The sequence below is a fragment of the Ambystoma mexicanum genome, chromosome 8 (assembly GCF_040938575.1).
Source record: "Ambystoma mexicanum isolate Mex_15411 chromosome 8, UKY_AmexF1_1, whole genome shotgun sequence".
NCBI lineage: Eukaryota > Metazoa > Chordata > Amphibia > Caudata > Ambystomatidae > Ambystoma > Ambystoma mexicanum.
Genome location: NC_090929.1, coordinates 342,962,739 through 342,983,008, shown reverse-complemented (window position 1 = coordinate 342,983,008; position 20,270 = coordinate 342,962,739). Strand labels below are relative to the sequence as shown.

The 20,270-nt window shown below is 43.9% G+C and overlaps 1 protein-coding gene across 1 annotated transcript in view; it reads left to right on the top strand.

Annotated features, from left to right (window-relative positions):
* The window catches only part of LOC138471920 (ectonucleoside triphosphate diphosphohydrolase 8-like), a 349,536-nt gene that overhangs the window by 253,580 nt on the left and 75,686 nt on the right, over window positions 1-20,270 (top strand). The window contains exon 8 of the mRNA XM_069609793.1: window positions 16,469-16,579. Within this exon, the coding sequence (XP_069465894.1) occupies window positions 16,469-16,579 (111 nt within the window). The remainder of the gene's footprint in view (window positions 1-16,468; window positions 16,580-20,270) is intronic.

The following is a 20,270-nucleotide window of genomic DNA, read 5'->3' as shown; positions in this document are numbered from 1 at the left end:
GCCAATGTCCGCCAGCAGCACGGTGAGCAGCAGGCTCCTGAGGCGCTGCCCCATATTACAGTTTGCAGATGTCCTGGCTGGTCACAAATCTATGAAGGATGTGGCATGTTCCACCATTATGAAAATGAAAATAAAATCGAGGCGTGCCTCAGTCTCCTTTGTGATCACTCTGCAGCTCCGGCGAAAGTCACACAGACACGTGACACGTGACAGTACCCCTGACTGGTCAAATAAAACGTTAAACAAGCCACTATTGGATTCCATCTGTGTATGTCTACAGAAATGAACACTTTGTGCCTCAGTGATTGTATGGAACAGCATTTCCAGTTGTCATGCCAACCACCAAGACTGCTTCTTGCCAGTATCTCTTTGCCAGATCAACCGTGTAGAGAAAATGGCAGTCCCTAATCGATCATTTAGATCTTTGATCCTTGGCATAGGGCAACTGTAGAATTGGGATACAATGTTCACCATTCAAGTCAATGCAGAACCTCCATGATTGATATTACCTTTCCTGGCTCAGATCTAAAGACATCCGAAATTGTTGTAGCAATTCTAACAGATCTTCTGTCCAATTCTGGGATAGGTGGGAAGGAATCAAGGTGTTATTCCCTGATTCTTTGGTTAGTAGACTGGTTAATACTATGCTAGTGTACTCAACGGTATCCTCTTTCCAGTCCTTGAGGAGATTTATGTGATAGATATGGGTCTTAATTCTTCTATGGGGTTGGGGGACTTGATAATCATATGGTCCTGTTTCTCTATCACCTCATAAGGACCGTGCCATTTGGACAACATCTTATTCTAAGATGATGGGAGGAGAATGAGAACATTTTGTCTAATGAAAAAGGACCTGAGCAAAGCTTTCTAATCATGGTAGGTCTTTTGGTTTTCTTGAGCCTTAACCATGACGGCTTCAACTATTGTTCTCACAGTAGCCATATGTTCTTTTAACCATTGGGCTGTTTGGGAAAGGGGTAAGATGGATTTCTCCCATTCTTTCTCAAGTCTCCCGTAACATGTCAAGGACATCCCTTGGCTCTCTGCCATATAGCCGGCCAGATAGCACAGCGAGCTAAGCGCTCGCCCCTGAAGTCTGTACACAACCTGCTGTGGCAGGTTTGAATCCCAGCAGGGTCAACTCAGCCTTCCTTCCTGCTGAGGTTGATTAGCCAATTCATGAAAGTAGTCCCCTGATCTGGGAGGATCTCCTTCGGAAACCCAACTCGTGAGAAAAATGGGATCAGCTGTTTGAGAATTTGTTGGGTTGAATTATTACATAAGGGGCATGCTTCTGGATATTGGATTGCAGAATCCACAATTACAAATATATACCGATTCTACAATTTTGATGGTTCAAGGGGCCCAACTATGTCCATCCCTATACAGGAAAAGGGTACATCAATGATTGGCAAAGGTTGTATTGTAGCTGGAGGAGGCATCTGAAAACTGCACTTTTGGCACAGGCACAAGTAAGCACAACGTTTTTCGCATTGGCATAGAGTCCCGGCCAATAGAAATGGCTTAATATTTGTGTCTTGGCTGTTCCAAAGTAACCACCTGTTAAATGAGAGTGAGCAATTTCTAATACCATTCTTTTGTGGCTTTTGGGTACCATTATCTCAGGTCTGGCAGTACCATCAGGACTAAGATCACCTCAATAGAGTAGTCCAGTTTTCAGAAAACAATTGCCCCCCTTTCTGCCCAACCTCTTCTTCAGGTAAGACCTGAAGGAAAGCTTCTGCAAGCAAGGGATCAAGGGATCATTCCTTTGGGCAAACGCCAAAACTGGAACAATCTCGGTTTCCTACCAAAGGGCTTAGATGGTATTGCCGCAGATGAAGTTGGGGAATCTGTTTTTGTCTTTCCAAAGCCTGTGCTTCCCCCTCTCAGTTTTATCAGCTTTCTTAACTTCATCTGCTTTGGGAAACAAAGACCTCTCCAGGATCCCCATGGCAAGTTTACTGTCTTGCCTTTACATGGTATGCCTCCTTCCCTCTGTTCTGAATCAGGATCTTTATGTCAACTCTCTAGTCCAGGGTTTATGACGCCTGCAAAAATGTCTAGGCCATATAGCCAAGCCAGGCCTGACTTAGAGGCGAGCCTGATGTATTTGTATTTGTACTTATTGGTTTATATAGCCCTTTACACCAAAGCGCTGCACAATTGAACAACTAAATGCCTGATGGGGGTATCATGACTAGATCAGTAGGAACCAATACCCACTTTCCAGGTTGATTTAACTCTACCCTGCTACTACATAAATCAAAACCATTGGAATGTTATGTAGCCACTGATGGTTCGGAAGCTCTGTTGCTACGTTTTTGAAATCTGAGGGTTCCCCAGTTTGTGTCAACTGAGCCCAATCCCATACCTTACACTGTATGTGAGGAGCCAGGAGAGGCACAGACACAGGGGATTCATGGTTTTGGTAAAATACTTTTCTTAAAAAAAAAGAGGTTTGGGAAATGCCTCTCTGTCCCTGTTCTAAGAGGTATTTCCCTACCTAAAACCAAAACTAAGGGTCTATCATTGTCAGAATGTTATTTTTTACTTGATTTCAATTATTACAGTTGACACATTGATTTTTCTTTCCTTTGAAGTACTGGAAACCTTCCAATCCTGGTATGTGACTGGATGTCGCTTCTGATGCTTTTATTTCTAATGCCCCCCTCTTCATTATTTTAACTATTGCTGGTGTCATTTGTTGTTTTAATTTGACATTATTTTCCTTGTAAGCTAACAGAGGGTGCCTGGCCTCACCCACCCGACCGTGAGTAAATCCCTTGGTGTCACCGTTCTTTCTGAATGACTCGCCTGACTCGCACGCTCGCACATGGAGTCTTTCTTCCTGGCCGAGTCTCTGCTTAACACTGATTGGTTCATGGGGATACCATGAGTCGCTATCTTCAAACTGAGCCCAGGTAGTGCAGCAGACTGGTGCAGCGCCAGTGTGGCACTCATGCCAAAGTCGCACTTAAGTTTCTCCCATCTGGGCCCATTTGGGCTTCTAAGGGGTCATGGACTGGTCCATTAGTTTCAAACTGCACTATTAGAAAATATGAGCATAATACTCTGTTGGACTTTGCCCCTCTCGACCTGAAATTGCCGGCTGACTTTTCCCCTTGCTTACCACTGCCCCCAGCCGCATGCAGTCCACCTACTAACAATCAGGTAAATAGTTTTCTTTCCAATGCCCGCTCACTGGTGGTGCACTCTTCAGATTGTCATGATCTTTTGAGTGAGAACTCCCCTGACTTCTGTTGCGTTACCGAAACCTGGCTACAAGAGTCGTCCGATCCGGCTCTGGTGCACGCACTCGCTCCCTCCTAGAGGATTATCCGTGTGGATAGGATTTCGGTGCAACCTGGAGGTGGCCTTGCTTTGATTTTTTATACCATTTATATCTGCACTTTTGTACCACTCCCTCATGCTCTCCAGATGGAATGCATGCTTATTAGGGTCTGCTTGTCTGCATCCTTGAACTATGACGTTTTTGTTGTTAACCCCTCCCCCCACTGTGATTCGTCTTTCTCTTCTGCGTTTCTTCAGCTTATTGCTGATCTTAACTTACGGTTTTCCAATTTGACTATTGCTGGTGATTTTAATTATCATTCCATTCATCTGTCTACTGTTTTTGTCACTTCTTTACACTCGGCTATGGCTAATCTTAAACTTCCGCAGCTCATGCCTGAGTCTACCCACATACTTGGGAACACACTTGACCTTCTCTTTGCTTCCTCCACTTTGTAAAGTCTCTCCATCCATTCCAATGCTTTGGACTCACTATTTCATTACCCCTTTTTACATGACTCTCGCTACTTCTGTTTCCGCTTCCTCCCACCCTTGCCAGATGGGCCGACAGTGGAGGAATGTTGCATTACCGTAAATCTTAACCTATATTGAGACTCCTGTCACTCCCTTCCTTCAGACTACAACGTTGATAACACCTGTCTTCAGCCTTTTTGAGTGCTGCTAATCACTTCACTCCCCTGAAGCTCCTTAAACCCCGGGTTCATCCCTGTCAACGCTGGTTTTACTCCCCAACTGGTTGATCTTCGTCTTTTCCGCCGTCAGGCAGAAAGGAAATGGTGCAGGAATTATTGTCCTCTTGCCAAATCCTTGTATCAGACTGCCACTTCCCATTATCACAAAGACATGCTGGCTGCTAAATGTGATCACTTCACATACTTATGGCTCCCAACCAATCCTAACAGCTATTCAAAGTGGTGCAGTCTCTTTTATCCTGTCCCCCACTGCCCAGCTCTACCCTTCCTTCGCAGCACTTAATATGTAAAAGAAATAAGGACAAGGACCCATAAATTCATGGTCACTAATGTCGCCCCAGTGGTGCTGGCAGCCTAGGTTCTGTGCTAGATCGGCCCACCACCAGCCCATCACACATGCTGCTGCTCCATGTCAAATGTTTTGGAGCTGCAGCAACTGTTTGAACGGGCTAATAGTGGCCATGCATTCAGTGGATGGGAGGTAAATTCACTTTTAGTTTCCAAACCATGAACTGTGCCAGTCTTTCCACCTGACCTCTCCTTATCTTTCATTCTGAAAATTCTCCAGCTTTTAAGTTAGAGCAGGGTATGGACCTTCCAGAGTTTCATCAGTTCCTCCCACAGACCTGATCTCTCTTCCATGTGAATTTTTTTCCATTCAGAGGGCCTACTAGAACATGTTATTTTGTGCCTCTAAGTACAATCTTTGCTAGGATTTGTGGCAAAGAATCAAAGAGGATTTAAATGGCTTCAATTAGTCTGACAAATATCTCTTGTATCATGGGATTGTCTTCGGATGTCTTGAGCAATTAAAAATGCAACCCTCAGACATGAAAGAGGACATTTTATGAGAAACATGAGCATTAACTGCTCCCTGTCAGCTGTGGCCCGACCCAACACTGCTCTTGCCAGTGACTCTATACGCCCACTGGCACATGGCGGTAGAGAAGAGGATCAAGAGCTTCAGCTTCTGAATCTTATTCAAGGATTCAGTGCTCTACAGTGGCGTAAAACCATTGAGCTGACCCGGCTTCAGCCCCCACCACAACTTTGGGCTATGTCGAGTCAACCTCACTGACCTACACAGTCCTAATATGATATGATAGGTTATTTATAAGACGCTTAATAGCCAGAGGTTTCGAAGCACGGACCCGGGGATCGAACCTGTGTTGCTCCGTGTCGTCTTGCTTTGAAGTCGAGCATGTTGCCCCTGAGCTAACCTCCTGAGGCGTAATATTGGCCTAATATTGGTTGTGGTAACACCACGTGTGGTGAGAGTGGAGTGTGTGTATTAAACATGTATAATTCCGAGTAAATAACCAAAAGGTGTGCTATAGCCTGTAGTTTCCACATTCATGCTTTATAAATGAGGCACTGCAGTGAGGGCCCCACTGTTTTAGAGCAGTGAGACTTTCATAATATATTCTAAACGTACATTTCACGTGTGTGCGTCTGGAGAAAAGCTTGGGGAACAAGCAAATAATTTAAGCCAGAGTATTTTTTTGTGTTTGTGAAAGGCACAGTGAGCAAAAAGCGATGGCTGCAGACTCTCAAAGTGGGAAAAACCAAAGAACAGGTTCTCATGCCATGTTCTTCCTACAGAGGGGCACCTGCTACCTGTTTTAAAAATGTTTCAAGGAACTTGGGATTGGCCACCCTAAGTTACCTGGGGGAACCCACACGTGGACCCCCTGCTCACTGTGCTCAGAGAAGCACAGCTCCACCTCACTGATGAGGCCCAACAAGGCTGAAACACATATATGGGGTTGCAGTAGGTACTCTTGTTCAGAAGGGAATTGCCATAGCATTTCGGTGTTGGACCTCCGATGTGGACGGGACAAAGACTGTGGAAGGTACAGTGAGCAAAAAGCGATGGCTGCAGACTCTCAAAGTGGGAAAAACCACAGAACAGGTTATTATGCCATGTTCTTCCAAGAGAGGGGCGCCTGCTACCTTTTTTTTTTAAATGATTAATGCTTACATAACTGACACTGTCTGTGCCACGTTCCTGTGTGATGCCAATATGTAAGTTGCTACTGCGTGGGATACATACATTACATTATTTTACATTCAAATATATGTATGGTGCAAACAGGGTGCCGGGCGCCTATTGTAAAGTAATCACATACACATTACATTTGTAGCAAGCAACATGATAATTACAAAGCACTTAGATAAATATTCTTTGTGCATTTTATTCAGATTACCAGTCCAGAGCCCCGGAGAGTAGTAATATGAAAAACTAAGAAAATGACCAGGCATGCCATCACTTCAATGTGCTGTCCACACCCTGCTTGCAAACACGACAAGGGAGGATCTGGCCTGGGCCTGCCTAGCAATTTACAGGTTGTTACTAGGCCTGGCCCCAGCTGCACAAGTTATTGTGAGAGTGAATCTCATTGGGATCATGAGATTGAATGGGGAGTACTACTACTTACCACCAGTCTGGGAGGATGTGGGTGGCCATGGGATGATCAATTCGATCATCAGACCTAATTTCACCTTTTCACACATTTATTTACTCTTACAGTTGCTCTCCTTTTGAGACTAGGCTTAGGCTAGAGGAGCCCCAGCCGAGTATTGGGAACTGGAGGACAGAGGAGGAGGACTACTAGTCCCACTGCTGGGTCCAGATTGCTTCAAGGACCGGACTGCAAAAAAAAAGACTTGCCGGGGTCCGCCACGGTGGCCTGCCTGAACTTACTGCTGACTGTGCGCCACTCACATTGCTTGCCCATGAGCACCAGCCAGCACCAAGTTGTGATTTCAGACTCATTAAGCCCGTGCCCCTCTACCTGACTGGCATGCACGTACAGTCACGGACAGTACACATGAGGGCTATTAGTCGATTCCCAAATGAAAACAATATGTCCACTATCGCCAGGGCCATTGTGTTGTCCAGGCTTGACTACGGCAATGCCCTTCTTTTTGGGGCTTCTGCTAAAGACTTAGCTAGCTGCCAAGTCATACAGAATGATGCTGTGAGGCTTGTTAAGCATCTCAGGAGAAGGGATCATATCACCAGGGCCAGAAGATCACTTCACTGGCTTAGGGTGGAGGAGAGAATAAAGTTTAAATCTTTGACTCTCATGCACAAATGCCTCTTTGGAAAAGCCCCTAGCTACCTCAAGAAAAGCCTGGTACTCAATACCCCGCAGAGACAGTTACGCTCGGAAGGCAAGAACCTACTGATAGTACCCAACTATAAACTCAAGTCAGGCATGGGCTGATCTTTTGTAGTGCTTTCAGCTCAGCTGTGGAATACCCTTCCTATGACTATGAGACTGGAAGGTAATCACTTACAGTTTAGAAAACTCCTGAAGACTCACCTCTTCAGGTAATTTTAAAATCCCAGCTACTGGTTTTAGTTCACTTAGTTGGACACAGGAGGTCATCTTGATAGTTTTATGTTTGTCTTGTTAAAGCGCCCTGATGCCTGCGGGCTGCCGGCGCTATAAAAGTTGATATACATACATACATACATACATAAACACATTATCAGTGACGTGTGACCACCGTGACCTGACCTGCAGGCTGTACGTCGACACTGCAGGCCAGGCAAGGGAAAAAAAAGCTGGTGACCGTGCACTAGAGGAGCATGACTACGGGCAGTGGCGCTCTGCTGTGCTCAGGCAGGCAACAGAGTTTTAAATTATTAGGCAAGGAAGGACCAAAATGAGTGCCAGAGGCCAAAAAAGAGTGCCGGTATTGCCTACTGGCAATCAGCGACACAAATTAAGCATTGTTCCTTCGCATGTGATGGGTCAGAAATGTGAGGCAGACAACTTTGTGAAGGTTCTCAACAAATGTAATTTTATTATATTTGAAGGTTGCATAAACGCCTCTCTATCCCTACCCTGATGAGGATTTCCCTGCCTAAAATAAACTAAAGGAAACACTCTAACAAAGGACATCTGTCCCTCACACTTATACATACACTTATACATACAATAAATAAACAAGAAAATGCATGGCATTTAAAAAAAAATAATAATAATGATTGAATTTGTAATGTAACCACAGTCTCTCCTTATAACCTGGGGGAATTCCCCTTACCCAGATTTAAGTTGGATTCTGCTTCACAGTTCAAGAAAAGAAAATAAGGAAATCCTGTTTTTCAACAAAGTTCAGACACAGTTCTTTGCAACTTCCAACACTCCAGAGATTCAAAAAAGAAAATAGACGGCTCTTCCTCTTCCTTGAACAAGTATATGATTTATCCTCCTTAGATAATGGATAGTTTCTCAGTTCATAAATAGCAAAAATAATTGTCTTTGCAACAACTTTATACAGTTCTTCCTTCAGCACCACAAACAACATACATTTCCTTTGTCAGGACCACTTTGTAGCACTTCTTCAACTTCTACCTGGTTTACTACCATGCCAGGACTACTCCTTCAAAGGTAAGCCATCTGGGTATACTCGCCTACCCGGACAACGTTTCACAACAACAAGTGCTTTTGTGGTTAAGATCAACTGACAAAAGATTCACAACAGCTTCACGGTATTGGACTGTTTGCAGTTTCAAAATCTTTAACAACTATGCAGGAAAAACAAGATTCACAGTGGTGCTCTCTAATGCTCTTCTACAAATAATGCTCCTCCCCCTCTGAATAGCCTTTTTCAGAAGGGAAGCCTTTTTGCCACTCTTGTTTTCCCACTGCACACATAACCAAATATTGACAGCGATAAGGTCTCACTCTGCTTATTACTTGGCTTTGATAATGTGATTTTACCCCAGCTTTTACCATAAGTTGGACAATGGATGGGCAACAAGTTGCACAACTTATGGAACTTTCATTAGCCCTCTTCTGCCTTTCGCAAATACCTGCTTGATTGTATTTGTGTTGATTTTAGTCTCTTTTGGCTTGAGCAATGCTTATAGATATTCATTCTTAACAATATCGCCCCCATTGTGTTGGTGGGTTTTCCACAGATTTACACATTTAAAGTTACAGTCATTTGGCTTTATTACGTAATGTTTTTGCTGCTTTTCAATAGTTCGGTATTCACAATTACTTTGAGGACCACTTTCACTCATACGTGAGGGCTGCTTCTGCTGCTTTCCAATAGTTCGGGATTCAAAAAAATTACTTTCACTCATACAGGATTGCTGTTTACTCACTGAATGCCTGCCTTTGTACTCGTGAGCAGGTGTGTAACGCTTCGGGTTCACCACCAACCGCTTTCGATCTCCTTGCTGCTTGCAGGACTTCTGCTTCTGTGGCTTCCAACAACCTGGCAAACTGTTTCTCTTAGTCCGCATTAGTCCGACCTTTGCCTGTGCCACCTGCAACACAAGCTCATTTTGCTCCTTAGGCCCTCTGGTGCAACCCAGCCACCAGAGTCAGCCTTGAGGCCCTCGGGTGCACGCTAGCCACAGGAGAAAGCCTCCTGGGAGGGAAAGCTTCCCTCACTTTTGCTTCCCACTACACAGGCTCCGCAGAACAGATCTCCAGAGGGCAAACTTCCCTCTTGCACACTTCCTGCTACATGACCTCTGCACTTCAGGATTCGAGAGACACAGACCCTCTCGGGAACGGCAGCTGATATTTGTCGAACACTGGTCCCGCAATCTTCCCTCTCCTCCAGCTTCTGCCTGGCTGCCTACACAAACCACTCGGCTGCTGCTTCTTGCTTCCTCTGCTCTTCTCTATGGTCTGCACTTGAGGGGCCTTTTAAGCCTCTCTGTTTCCCTCAGGTGTGGGTCATCTGTATTAACAATCTGACTACTCCTGCAACATTGCTCTTTTGCCCCCTCTTTGCTCCAGTACCTAGGGAATTATCTGACTTGAAGTCCCTAATGGCAAAGTTAGGTTTTTGAGTTTGATTTTTACCTTAAACCCAAGTCTGTTGCTTATAATAAGTATTCTTTAAAGGAAAAACAAAAAAGATTAGTCACCAGACTTGATTGAAAAGGGTAAGGCAGTTCTTTTAAACCGTTGTGAATCACAGATTTCCTTTCACTGTGCCATTGGGTGTTAGGGAGGCTTTTAGCTTTACAAGTCTCCAAGGTTTTGGAAGGATTTTCATTTCTCCCAAGGCCTAGGAGTTTGTGATTGTTTTTACCTCTATTTTTACGTGTATCTTGCGGAACGAAAAGGAGGGTATTACAACAAGCCATTACATACTTTGGCATTAAGGAGACATCCTCCCTAGAAGAAGACAAATATGCGTCTCATCCAACGGAGTCCACTTATTCCTCTGGGCCTTTTCTGCTCCCAGGTGATCCTCCCACAGAACACCACCCCCAAGGTCAGGATCAGGAAGCGTCTGTCTTTCCCTGGCCACCTGGGAGGAGACTTTATGCAGGGATTTAGTGAGTAGTCTTTAGAATGCATCACATCTGGTTCTATCATGTCACTGCTCAATCATGTCCTGGTGATCCCTCTGCTTAAAAAACCTTCACATATCGCTTCCTCTGCTGCTAGTTATCAACCTATTTCGCTGCTTCCATTTTCTATGAACTGACTGCAAGGTCTTACCACCCCCATTCTTTCTTATTTTCTCTAACATATGTATTTCTTCGACCCCATTAAATCTGGTTTTCAGCCTGGTCATGGCCCAGAGTCAGTGTTTGCCTCGGTGATCGACAACCTGGTCAGGCTGACCAACAGTGGTGGTGTGAATGCTCTGATTCTTTTCAATCTTTCAGCAGTGTTTGATACCATCCTACTTGATTGCGTAGCTGGGGCTGGCATCTCCGGCAGGTCCTGCCTTGGTTTCACTCTTTTCTTAGAGACTGTTCTGAGTCTCTTTCTCTTCCTCCTTTTCGTGGTTAACTGGATGTGCCTTAAATGACTCAAGCTCAATGGTGAAAAAACTGAGGTATTGATGGTAGGCTCTCCTACTGTTTCCTCTCTTTTGGGCCGTTGACGTTTGCCCCCCTCACTTGTTCCATTTCCCTCCACTGTGATCAGTGTGAAAGACCTGCGCGTTAAGATCACGTCCTCTCTCTCTATGGAGGCTCAAATTAGCAGTCTGTCAGACTTGTTACTTTAAACTCAAAGTCCTATGTAAGGTCCTTTCCTTCTTAGCCTCCCATCTCCATGCGCCTGTTATCACTTTCCCTGATATTTGGTCATATGGACTATTGCAACTCTTTATCTCGCACAGCATGCTTATTTGCTCCACCGGTTCTAGTTCTCTAGAATTCTGCCGCTAGAGTGGTCTCTGGTTTTTCATATCAGGCTCACATTTCTCCCATACTACTTGGCCTACACTGGCCCCTCTTACTGGCAGAATCAAATGTAAGACCCTCTGCATTGTCCACCATGCTTTTTATGCTCATGATTCAGAATTCATCTGGGAGAAATTCCGCCCTTATGTTCCTGCCAGAGCTCTCAATCCTGCGAATGCCCTATGCATCCAGGTGCCTCCGTTCTATAGTACTAGAGGGGGTCGGCCAAGCTTTTTTTGTTGCAGCTTCCATTCTTTGGAACCATCTTCCATTTTCTACATGTTCCACTAAAGACCATTTTGTGTTCCATCGTCAAGTGAAAACATTTCTTTTCCAATTATGTTTCATGTTCTTTATCCTCCATCAGTGCCACGATGCCTCCGGGAGACCGCCGTGTTTTATAAAATCAGATAACATAACATAACAAAGCAAAACCGTCCCGTGTCCAAAGTACTATTCTGGCTCTCACATTCTAAAATTCAACACTAAGGTAAAAATGGAAAATGTCTTTGGCCTTTAATGGTGTAGAAATGTTCAAAAAGGAAATGCGTAACTCTAACACAAAATGGTCGAGAAGGATAGAGTTCCTTCTTCCAGAGGGTGGTTCCCTTCCTCTGGATTTCTCTTCACTCTGCTTTCTATTTTAGAATATCAGTTCCTTAAGCATCTCTTAATCAACAACACAACTGGTATACCAAACAGCTTGGTTGTTAGTCTGTATTTTGTTGGGATACTTGGGGTATTCTAGTGCCAGGTTTTCTCTCCTATTTAATATATTTTCGCAACTTTTTGCTAGTACTGTATATTACACACTGTTCAACCTGATGATGCCTGGTATGCTTTCCTGTCAAGGACTTTCTTATATGAACAAGCTTGCATGTTGTATCTGCCTGGTATACTCTCCTGCCATATGAACACACTTGTAACTGCATCTGCTTGGTATACAGTCCTGCCAGGGCTTTTCTCATGTGGACTCTGTGCACACTAACAAAGTTGATAATCTCTTATCTTTTTTCTGCCTTCTCCGCCGGGTATACTATCCTGTCAGAACTTCTCTTCTAGGTGTACTGCATACACTCACAAACTTGAAAGTCTCTTATTCTGTTCTGCCTCTTTAAGAAATGTTCCCTTGTTTATTCTCTTATGTATTTCATTTACGGTTATTCGGTTGAGGCAAGGTTGCCAACACACCCTGGTGTCCCCTCTTCCCGTGGATGGACTAACCGGCTCTTGCTGCTGTATGTTGGTGTTACTGCGGCAAGCCTGTGGCAGTCATTTGATATTCTGCTCCCTTTCACTGCCTGTGCTTCTCCACTTCTCTTCCTCTTGGGGCTCCCTCTCCCCTGTTCTGCATCTCTATGGGCTTTGGTGATGTGGAGCCTACCTTCCAGTACCTGTGAAAGACCAGAAGCCTTACTTGTGCTTCTGGCGTTCTTGCCGCATACTCCTGCTTGCAGTCCACTCCCCTCTTCCTTCCCGGTGAGCCAGTTGGCTCCACAGATACCGCTCTAGTCCCATGGTCCCTCGATCATCACAGAGAAGTAGCATTCTCCAGCCAGCGTCTTCCTGTCTGCTGGTTTGTCAGTTTAAATCTCCCGGCATCAGACTTGTTCTTGCAACAACTAGAGCACAGTGTGTGCTCTTGGCTTCCAGTGGTGTTCATTACTCGGCACATCTTCTTAAGTCAAAGTATTTCCGTTCTTATGGCAATGGTAGTCTGTTTCTGATAACTTGTATGCGAGTCTGAAAAGGTGGTTTACGGAGTCTTGAAAGGCAAGTCAGATTTTAAGGACTTATATACAGATCCTGTGAATGTTTTTTCAGTACCTTTCCTAGGTGGGTGAGGGACGGTAAAACAATATGCCATTAAGGCTAGGTGAATGGTGGGAGTATCCTCAATAGAAAAAGGGGGATACCATGTCCCGTCCGATGATGTCATGACACCCTCCTGAAGCCTGCCTCCCTCCATGTGATCCACCCTCATATAGCCACCCCAGGATGAGGATCAGGTAACGGCTGTAGTCCCATGGCCACATGGGTAGAGGCCACTGCTGAGAAATAAGAGATGACACCCTTAGATTCATCAAAGCAAACTATTTTACAAAATTGGGTAAAACACCAAAAAGTTTGAAATTGGTTTGTAGGGTTCAACAGTGCACAGGAGTATTTCTCCAACACATTTTCATGATAACTTTGCCCACAATATGTGCCAGTATAAAACATGTTCACACTGGCTATACCCATACATTTCCCTGATGGCCGCACCATTATATCTTACTATTCCCATATAATAACATACTCATGCTTGCTTTCTGTATAATGCCAGTAATGGTACTATAAGAAAACATATCCATGATGGTTCTGCCAATAAAAGGCAGTATCCGCACGTAAGCTTTACCATTAAAAATGCATGCCACAGTATGAAAACAGGTCCAAAGTGGCTTCACCGAAATGCCAGTCTAGCTACATAATAAAACTTATCATTCTGGCTTTACCAAAGATGCCCAATACAAAATGTCATACCACAATAGGAAATGGCTAAACTGGCTGAACTGAAATGCCAGTCTAGCTACATAATAAAACATATCAGGTTTGTTTTCGTCAAAGATGCCCAATACAAAATGTCATGCCACAGTAAGAATAATACCACAGATCATGATTGCTTTATCAAAGATGCCCAATACAAAGGTCATATCACAAAAAGAAATGGCTAGACTGACTGCACTAAAATGCGAGTTTAGCTACATAATCACACTCATCATGCTTGCTTTATCGTCCATGCCCAGTAAAAAATGCCATGCTTGCCTCCTGGAGCACCAGCACCTCACACTAAGACATAATCACATTAATTATGAATGTGATTAGATGTGTGTCACACACTGGGGTCCCATGGTACAGCCATGGTATTTTTTTACTTGGCATAAATGCCCAGTATAAACTGCCATGCTTGCCCCCTGGTGCCCCAAGAACCTCACAGGCACACAATCAATTGTGTGCATGTCAGGTGCTGGGTGGCCCAGGCATGGCATTCTTACTGGGCATCTATCATAGATAACCATTAATAAATGGCATGCCTTTCCCCTAAGCCCTCCAGCACCTCACATGCACAGATAATCAATAATGTGTGCATTCGAGGTGCTGGATGGCTTAGTGATCAGGCATGACATTGCATGAGACTCTAGGAATCCCAGCTGACATAGCATTCTTTACTGGGTGTACCAAGTAAAGAATTCCAGGCTTGTCCCCCGGGCCCCTGTGCCTCACACGCACAAGATGAATGTGATTGTCTGTATGCGAGGCGCTGGGGGGCACAGGGGTGAGGCATGGCCATTTTTACTGGACATCTATTATAGACATCCAGTAAAGAAATACCATCCGTATTCCCTTTGGCGAGGGGGCTTGTGTTACAAAGGCATTTTTGTCGCCAAAATCAGCTCCACGGGCCAGCACAATCACACACACATTCACACACTATTCACATAGCAAACACTCGATCATCACATGAGCACCAATCTTCATACACTCACGCATAACAACACAAGCATACAAGCATCCATACACATATTTCAATAATAAATAAACATACAAACACACACACACACACACACACATTCACACAGCAAGCACTCGTTCATTCAAACAGCACCCATCATCATACACTCACTGATAAGAACAAAAGCATACATGCATCAATATACATATTTAAATACTAAATAAATTAACATAAACGTACCTTCTGCCCCGGTCCTCAAGTTTCCTCCCCAGCGCTCCAGCCCCTGCTAGCATGAACAGGAATCAGGAAGCCGCTTTCTACTACATGTTTAATTTCCTCAATCTGACCAGCGGGCAGTCACTGCAGTACGTTCATAACAAGACCAAAGAATTCTGCTCTACTCCTTGGTTAGAGGTACGCACTGCTTCTTGAGTTCTTTACTGCGAATGAGCAGGTATTTGCGCAGAAAAGGTTTTAAAATATCATGAGGATGGGAGAGTCTTCCTGCCCTTCCCCCATTCATCTAATTACGGTATATCACAGATTTCTGGAGTAATCTGCAGTCAGAATACCTTGCAAACCTTACTTGGTGGTTTGAACACATTTTTCAAACATTGTATGGCCAGATAGATTCAATCAATTTTTTACAATTCTGTGACTAATTTCAGGCTAGTCAGTTTAGATTAATGTTATATGTTTTACTTTATTGTCATATTGTTCAGTATATTTTGTAATTCTATTTATTGTTTCTAGTCACTATTGTTTATGTCATTTAATATGTTGTATTTGCAATATTTGCGTTTGACAAACAAAGAGCTTTCTTGTTCTTGCACATGCATGCAGGGGCCTTAGTGTGGGTGATGAAACACCCCAATGCAGCCTGCTCTGTCTGTATGTGCAAGGAGGTGCAGGAGTGCCCCCTAGCACACACAGACATGCAGTTCCCCAGCCAGAATTTCCAATGAGTTATGTAAGGCTGGGGAAGCAAAACACCCCAGCCTTGCCTGGCTCATTGAGTATGTGCAGCTGGGGAACTGAGCTGTCAAAGGGGACATGGTTTCCCTTTGACAGCTCAGCCAGGCCAGCAGCGCTCCATCAGCTCGAAAAAAAGCAGACCGAGTCCTCAGTGTTTCACGGGGCTGACTCCTCGGGTCCTCCATAATGGGCGCAAGGGCCAGTGGGTCGATGCCCCCTCACCCATTCTGGGCAAGCCGCACCTGGGCAAGGAAGTCAATCACATGAACTCAAGGTGTTGGATATGCTGTTAGAATGCTTTGTTCAGAAAGACAGGGAATGGGATGGACCATGCATAGGGACATAGGTAGGTAGGTGGCTACTGCATGTCAGCAGAGTGGGCAATAGCTTGTGTTGTCCAGATTCAACAAGATCAGCAAAATAGCATTGAAGCCTATCTGTGGCCATTGATCAAAAGTCCGTTTTATACCATTGGGATAAAGAAGGTCTGGCTGTTCATTAGTGAACCGTCCGCTGTATCCATGCCATGGACTTTCCTACTGCACTCAGGGATCTGCATTCTGTGGCTTTGCAGTTATTTCTGACTACAACTGCCATGATCTCTCAACATTGACTATACTACTATGGCTGACAGAAGCTGCAGTCCAAAACATCTGGAGAATCAAAACTTGTAGACCCCCTGCTATATTGTGCCGCTCTGTTAGTGTGTCTGAGATGCCAATTTGTTGATCCCTCAATGAGAATTGTTTTTCCCTGAGGAAAACTTGTCAGATGATGCAAGCAATCGTTTATTGTTTCTTTCTTGCTTTCCAGGCCTTTGCTGCTTTCTACTACATGTTTGATTTCCTCAATCTGACCAGCGGGCAGTCACTGCAGGACGTTCATGATAAGATCAAAGAATTCTGCTCCACTCCCTGGATAGAGGTACACACTGCTTCTTGAGTTCTTTACTGCGAATGAGCAAGTATTTGCGCAGAAAAGGATTTAAAATTCTATGAGGAGGGGAGTGTCTTCCTGCCCTTCCCCCATTATTCTAACTGCGCATGACACAGATTTCTGGAGTAAACTGCAGCCAGAAAACCTTGCAGACCTGACTTGGGGGGTTGGTCATATTTTTCAAGCATTGTATGGCCAGATACACTTTTACAATTATGTGACTAATTTCGGGCTAGCCAGTTTAGATGAATGAATATGTTTTACTTTATTGTCATATTGTTCAGTATTTTTTTGCAATTCTACATATTGTTGCTAGTCACTGTTGCTTTTGTCATGTAATATATTGCATTCCCAATATTTGTGTTTTACAATCAATTTTGTTGCACATAAAATTTGATGAAGATGTATCCGAATCATTTAATGTTAACAGAATACATACGCCATAGGAAGCAATCATCAGTAATGTAGGATCATTAATTGTAATATTTCATGTTGTATGTGCGCAAAGGAATATATGTTTGAAATTTTGAGGAGAGACCACCTTTAATGTTTTGTAGTGGGTTTGTTTTGCCAGAGCGCTGTTACAGATATATTTCAAACATAAAATTCAATGGTTACTCTTATGTTCCCAAAAATATTCTTTTCTTTTATGCAAATTGCCAGGACTCAGTCCCTCCTGTGGGTACCCCCAGTTGCACTTGATTAGCTTTCTTTAGGACATGGGCGTGCTCAAACTGGGCTGGGGTTCCAGCCCCTCAGCCCCACCCGCATCACTCTAAACCACCCCTCACATGGAAGGGGGAGGCTAACCATAGTACATTTCATCAATTTTGAGCACTGAAATCCCACATAGAGGATGGAAAGGGCGGGATGAAGATGGGGACGAAAAGGTGCGAAAAGGGCAGTACAGAGGAGACTACTCCTGCAAAGAGTGTAAAAAGAGGCAGATCAGTGGGTGGGTGACACCAAGAAGCAGGAGATGTAGCACCAAGATTGGTGTGTAGCTACACAAGGAGTGGGAAGCAGGGAGTGCAATGGGAACCAGGGTGTATATTTAGAAAGGTACAGACGAGAATGATATGTCAGAAGAGTGCCTGTGAAAAGAGTTGTCAGGGTAACCTGAGAGCAGACTCTGTAAAATATCAGAAGCAGCTGAAGGGACTTGTAGTTCATCTAAATGGCTCTGAGGTACCCAATGTGTCAAAGTGGAAAGAAAGTAAAAAGCTACACTAGACATGATTCTTATCAACCCTGTCTCCAGATCTGTCCCTACACCCCCATGGGAGTGTCCAAGACCAACCCAGCAGGGACTGTGGTAGGAATAGAGATAGGGAAAAGCATATACCTGTCACTGTGCATCAGAAAAGAGAGTCAACAGCAACTCTCTGAAGTGAGCGACTACTCTCATTTATCAGGACAGGAGAGGTTTACCAATGTAACATGTATTTTTATTGACAGTCCACTGCTCATACCTTCCAGTAAAACTGTGTGTGTGTAATAAACATATGCACAATATACAACATATCTATACACAGTACATTTAAATACATGCCCCACTGTCAGGAAAGGAAGAAGGCGATGGATATGGCAGGGGAAATGTGCACAAAATACACAGTAAACAACCTTGAATCTAACAACGTGCATTCAATACCCGAGACTCGTGTATACAACTATATGAAAAAGGAATGTAGGGTAAGCACTTAGAACCTCCTTATGACTGAAAGGAAAGTCGGCAAACTCCTTACCCACTATGCTATTACAGATACTGACAGCGCTAAGACCACGTAGAGGGCAAGCAGTGACAGAATCTGTGAGCTGACACTCTAGACGGTACTGAATAAAGAATTTGGAAACAGTACTCACAAGGACCGGAATGACCACATGAATGCCAGTACTCACGAAGACCGGAAAGACCACTTGGATGTCCGTATTCACGAGGACCGGAAAGACCACTCAAAAGTCAGTACTAACCCACAACCCTGTAAATCAAACAAGAACCCAGAAGGCAGTAAAGGCAAAGAGTGAGGATAACTAAATACCTAAACCCAAGTCAAGAGGCAAGAAGGAATAGTACAGAGTGGAAAACAAAAGATAATCACACAGGAGCTAGTTACAACAGCTTCCCACACCTAATAATAAAATAGGAAATAAATGCAAAAGTGTAAAGGAAAACATGGCATGGATCCCAATAGAAGGTAAGGATCAGGAGCAGTCAAAACGATATCAAAAGGGAAACCTTCCCACCCATCCAAGGTGAAAAGGCAGGAAACTAAACCTGTAAAGGAAAGATTAATGCAGTAGCAAAGGACAATTTCTAGGAAACAGTGAACACAGGCAATTGGGCTGCAGCAAAAGGAAAGCTCAGAGAAAGGCTGCCTGCAGACAGAGAAAGGGGGAAAGGGATTTCCAGAAGGCAGAAATCAATTAAGCATACAAATACGAATTCCAGGACAAGGAACAAGAAACACTAACTAGAAACTGGGCACAAAAACTAGGAACCAGGAACAAGAGACCAGTCACGACAGGAACGCTGCAACAATGACAAGCGCTGGACTGAAGCAAACTGAGGCTTTTAAAGCTGCTTAACGAGCAGACCCCTCAGGCGTGTCGCCTGCTGCACCTGCAGCCACAGGTGTTGCCTATCCTCCACCCAGCCTTGTCCTGCAAGGGAGGAGGTGAGGCAGTGAGCCAGGCATTCTGGGAAGCATAGTCATTTGATTAAAGTAGCAGTAGCATGCTGGCTGCCAAAAACCTGGAATGCATCCGGAAGGGAAGTAATTTGGGAAATAAGGTTTTAGCGCTCCCAATTCATCAGGACACTGTAGCATAAGGTTCGGAGGAAATGTCCAGTAGGGAAGAAACCCCAAAACATGCCCCCAAGTGGCGGGAACGGGAGCGAGCGAGCCGTGACACCCACATATAAGGTTCATATTCAAAATGCTCATGACACATTTCTCACTAATGAACACTCAATGAATGCTTCTTACACTCTTTTTTTATTTTTTTTATTTCATTTAGTTTATACAAACTTTTTGAAAGTGTCAGAAAAAAAAAAGACAAAGCAACTTGTCACCTTTTACCTAAATTTTAGCCTTTAAAATTACTCAGTTATTCATCTAAATCCTTATAGGTACTTCACTTGTCCTGTAACATATTCTTCTACTCATTGTTAGGATAGACTATGACTCTAATGTCCTTTACGTGGATCATCGCGGTTCCATTCTCTCTTACTTTCATACATCGCTATTCAAATATATGGGCTTGTCTCTAGTTTCATTTGAATTTGCTCCAAAAATCGCATCATGCCAAACATCAGCGTTTTGCTTTCCCCAATATACAGGTGTTTCCACCATTCTTCGGAGTTGTACGTCTGGAATGCGCTCATCACCTTCCCCAAACAGTTCTCACGTTGAACTCCAAGTTCCGAACAAGACAACACCAGGTGTTTTAAATTTTCGTCATCCTTTGCACAGAATCTGCATTTTACATTGCTTTCTGGGATCATCTGACGATGTCCTAAAATTTGTTTGGTTTCAAAGATATTCAAACTGATCTTTAAGAACAGCCTTTTTAAGCGTTTACAAGGTGATAACATCAGATATTTTGGGAGTGTATTGCGTTTTTTGGCTTCATATGGAATATTTTGCATGGATTTATGGATTGATCTTCTCTCTTCGAT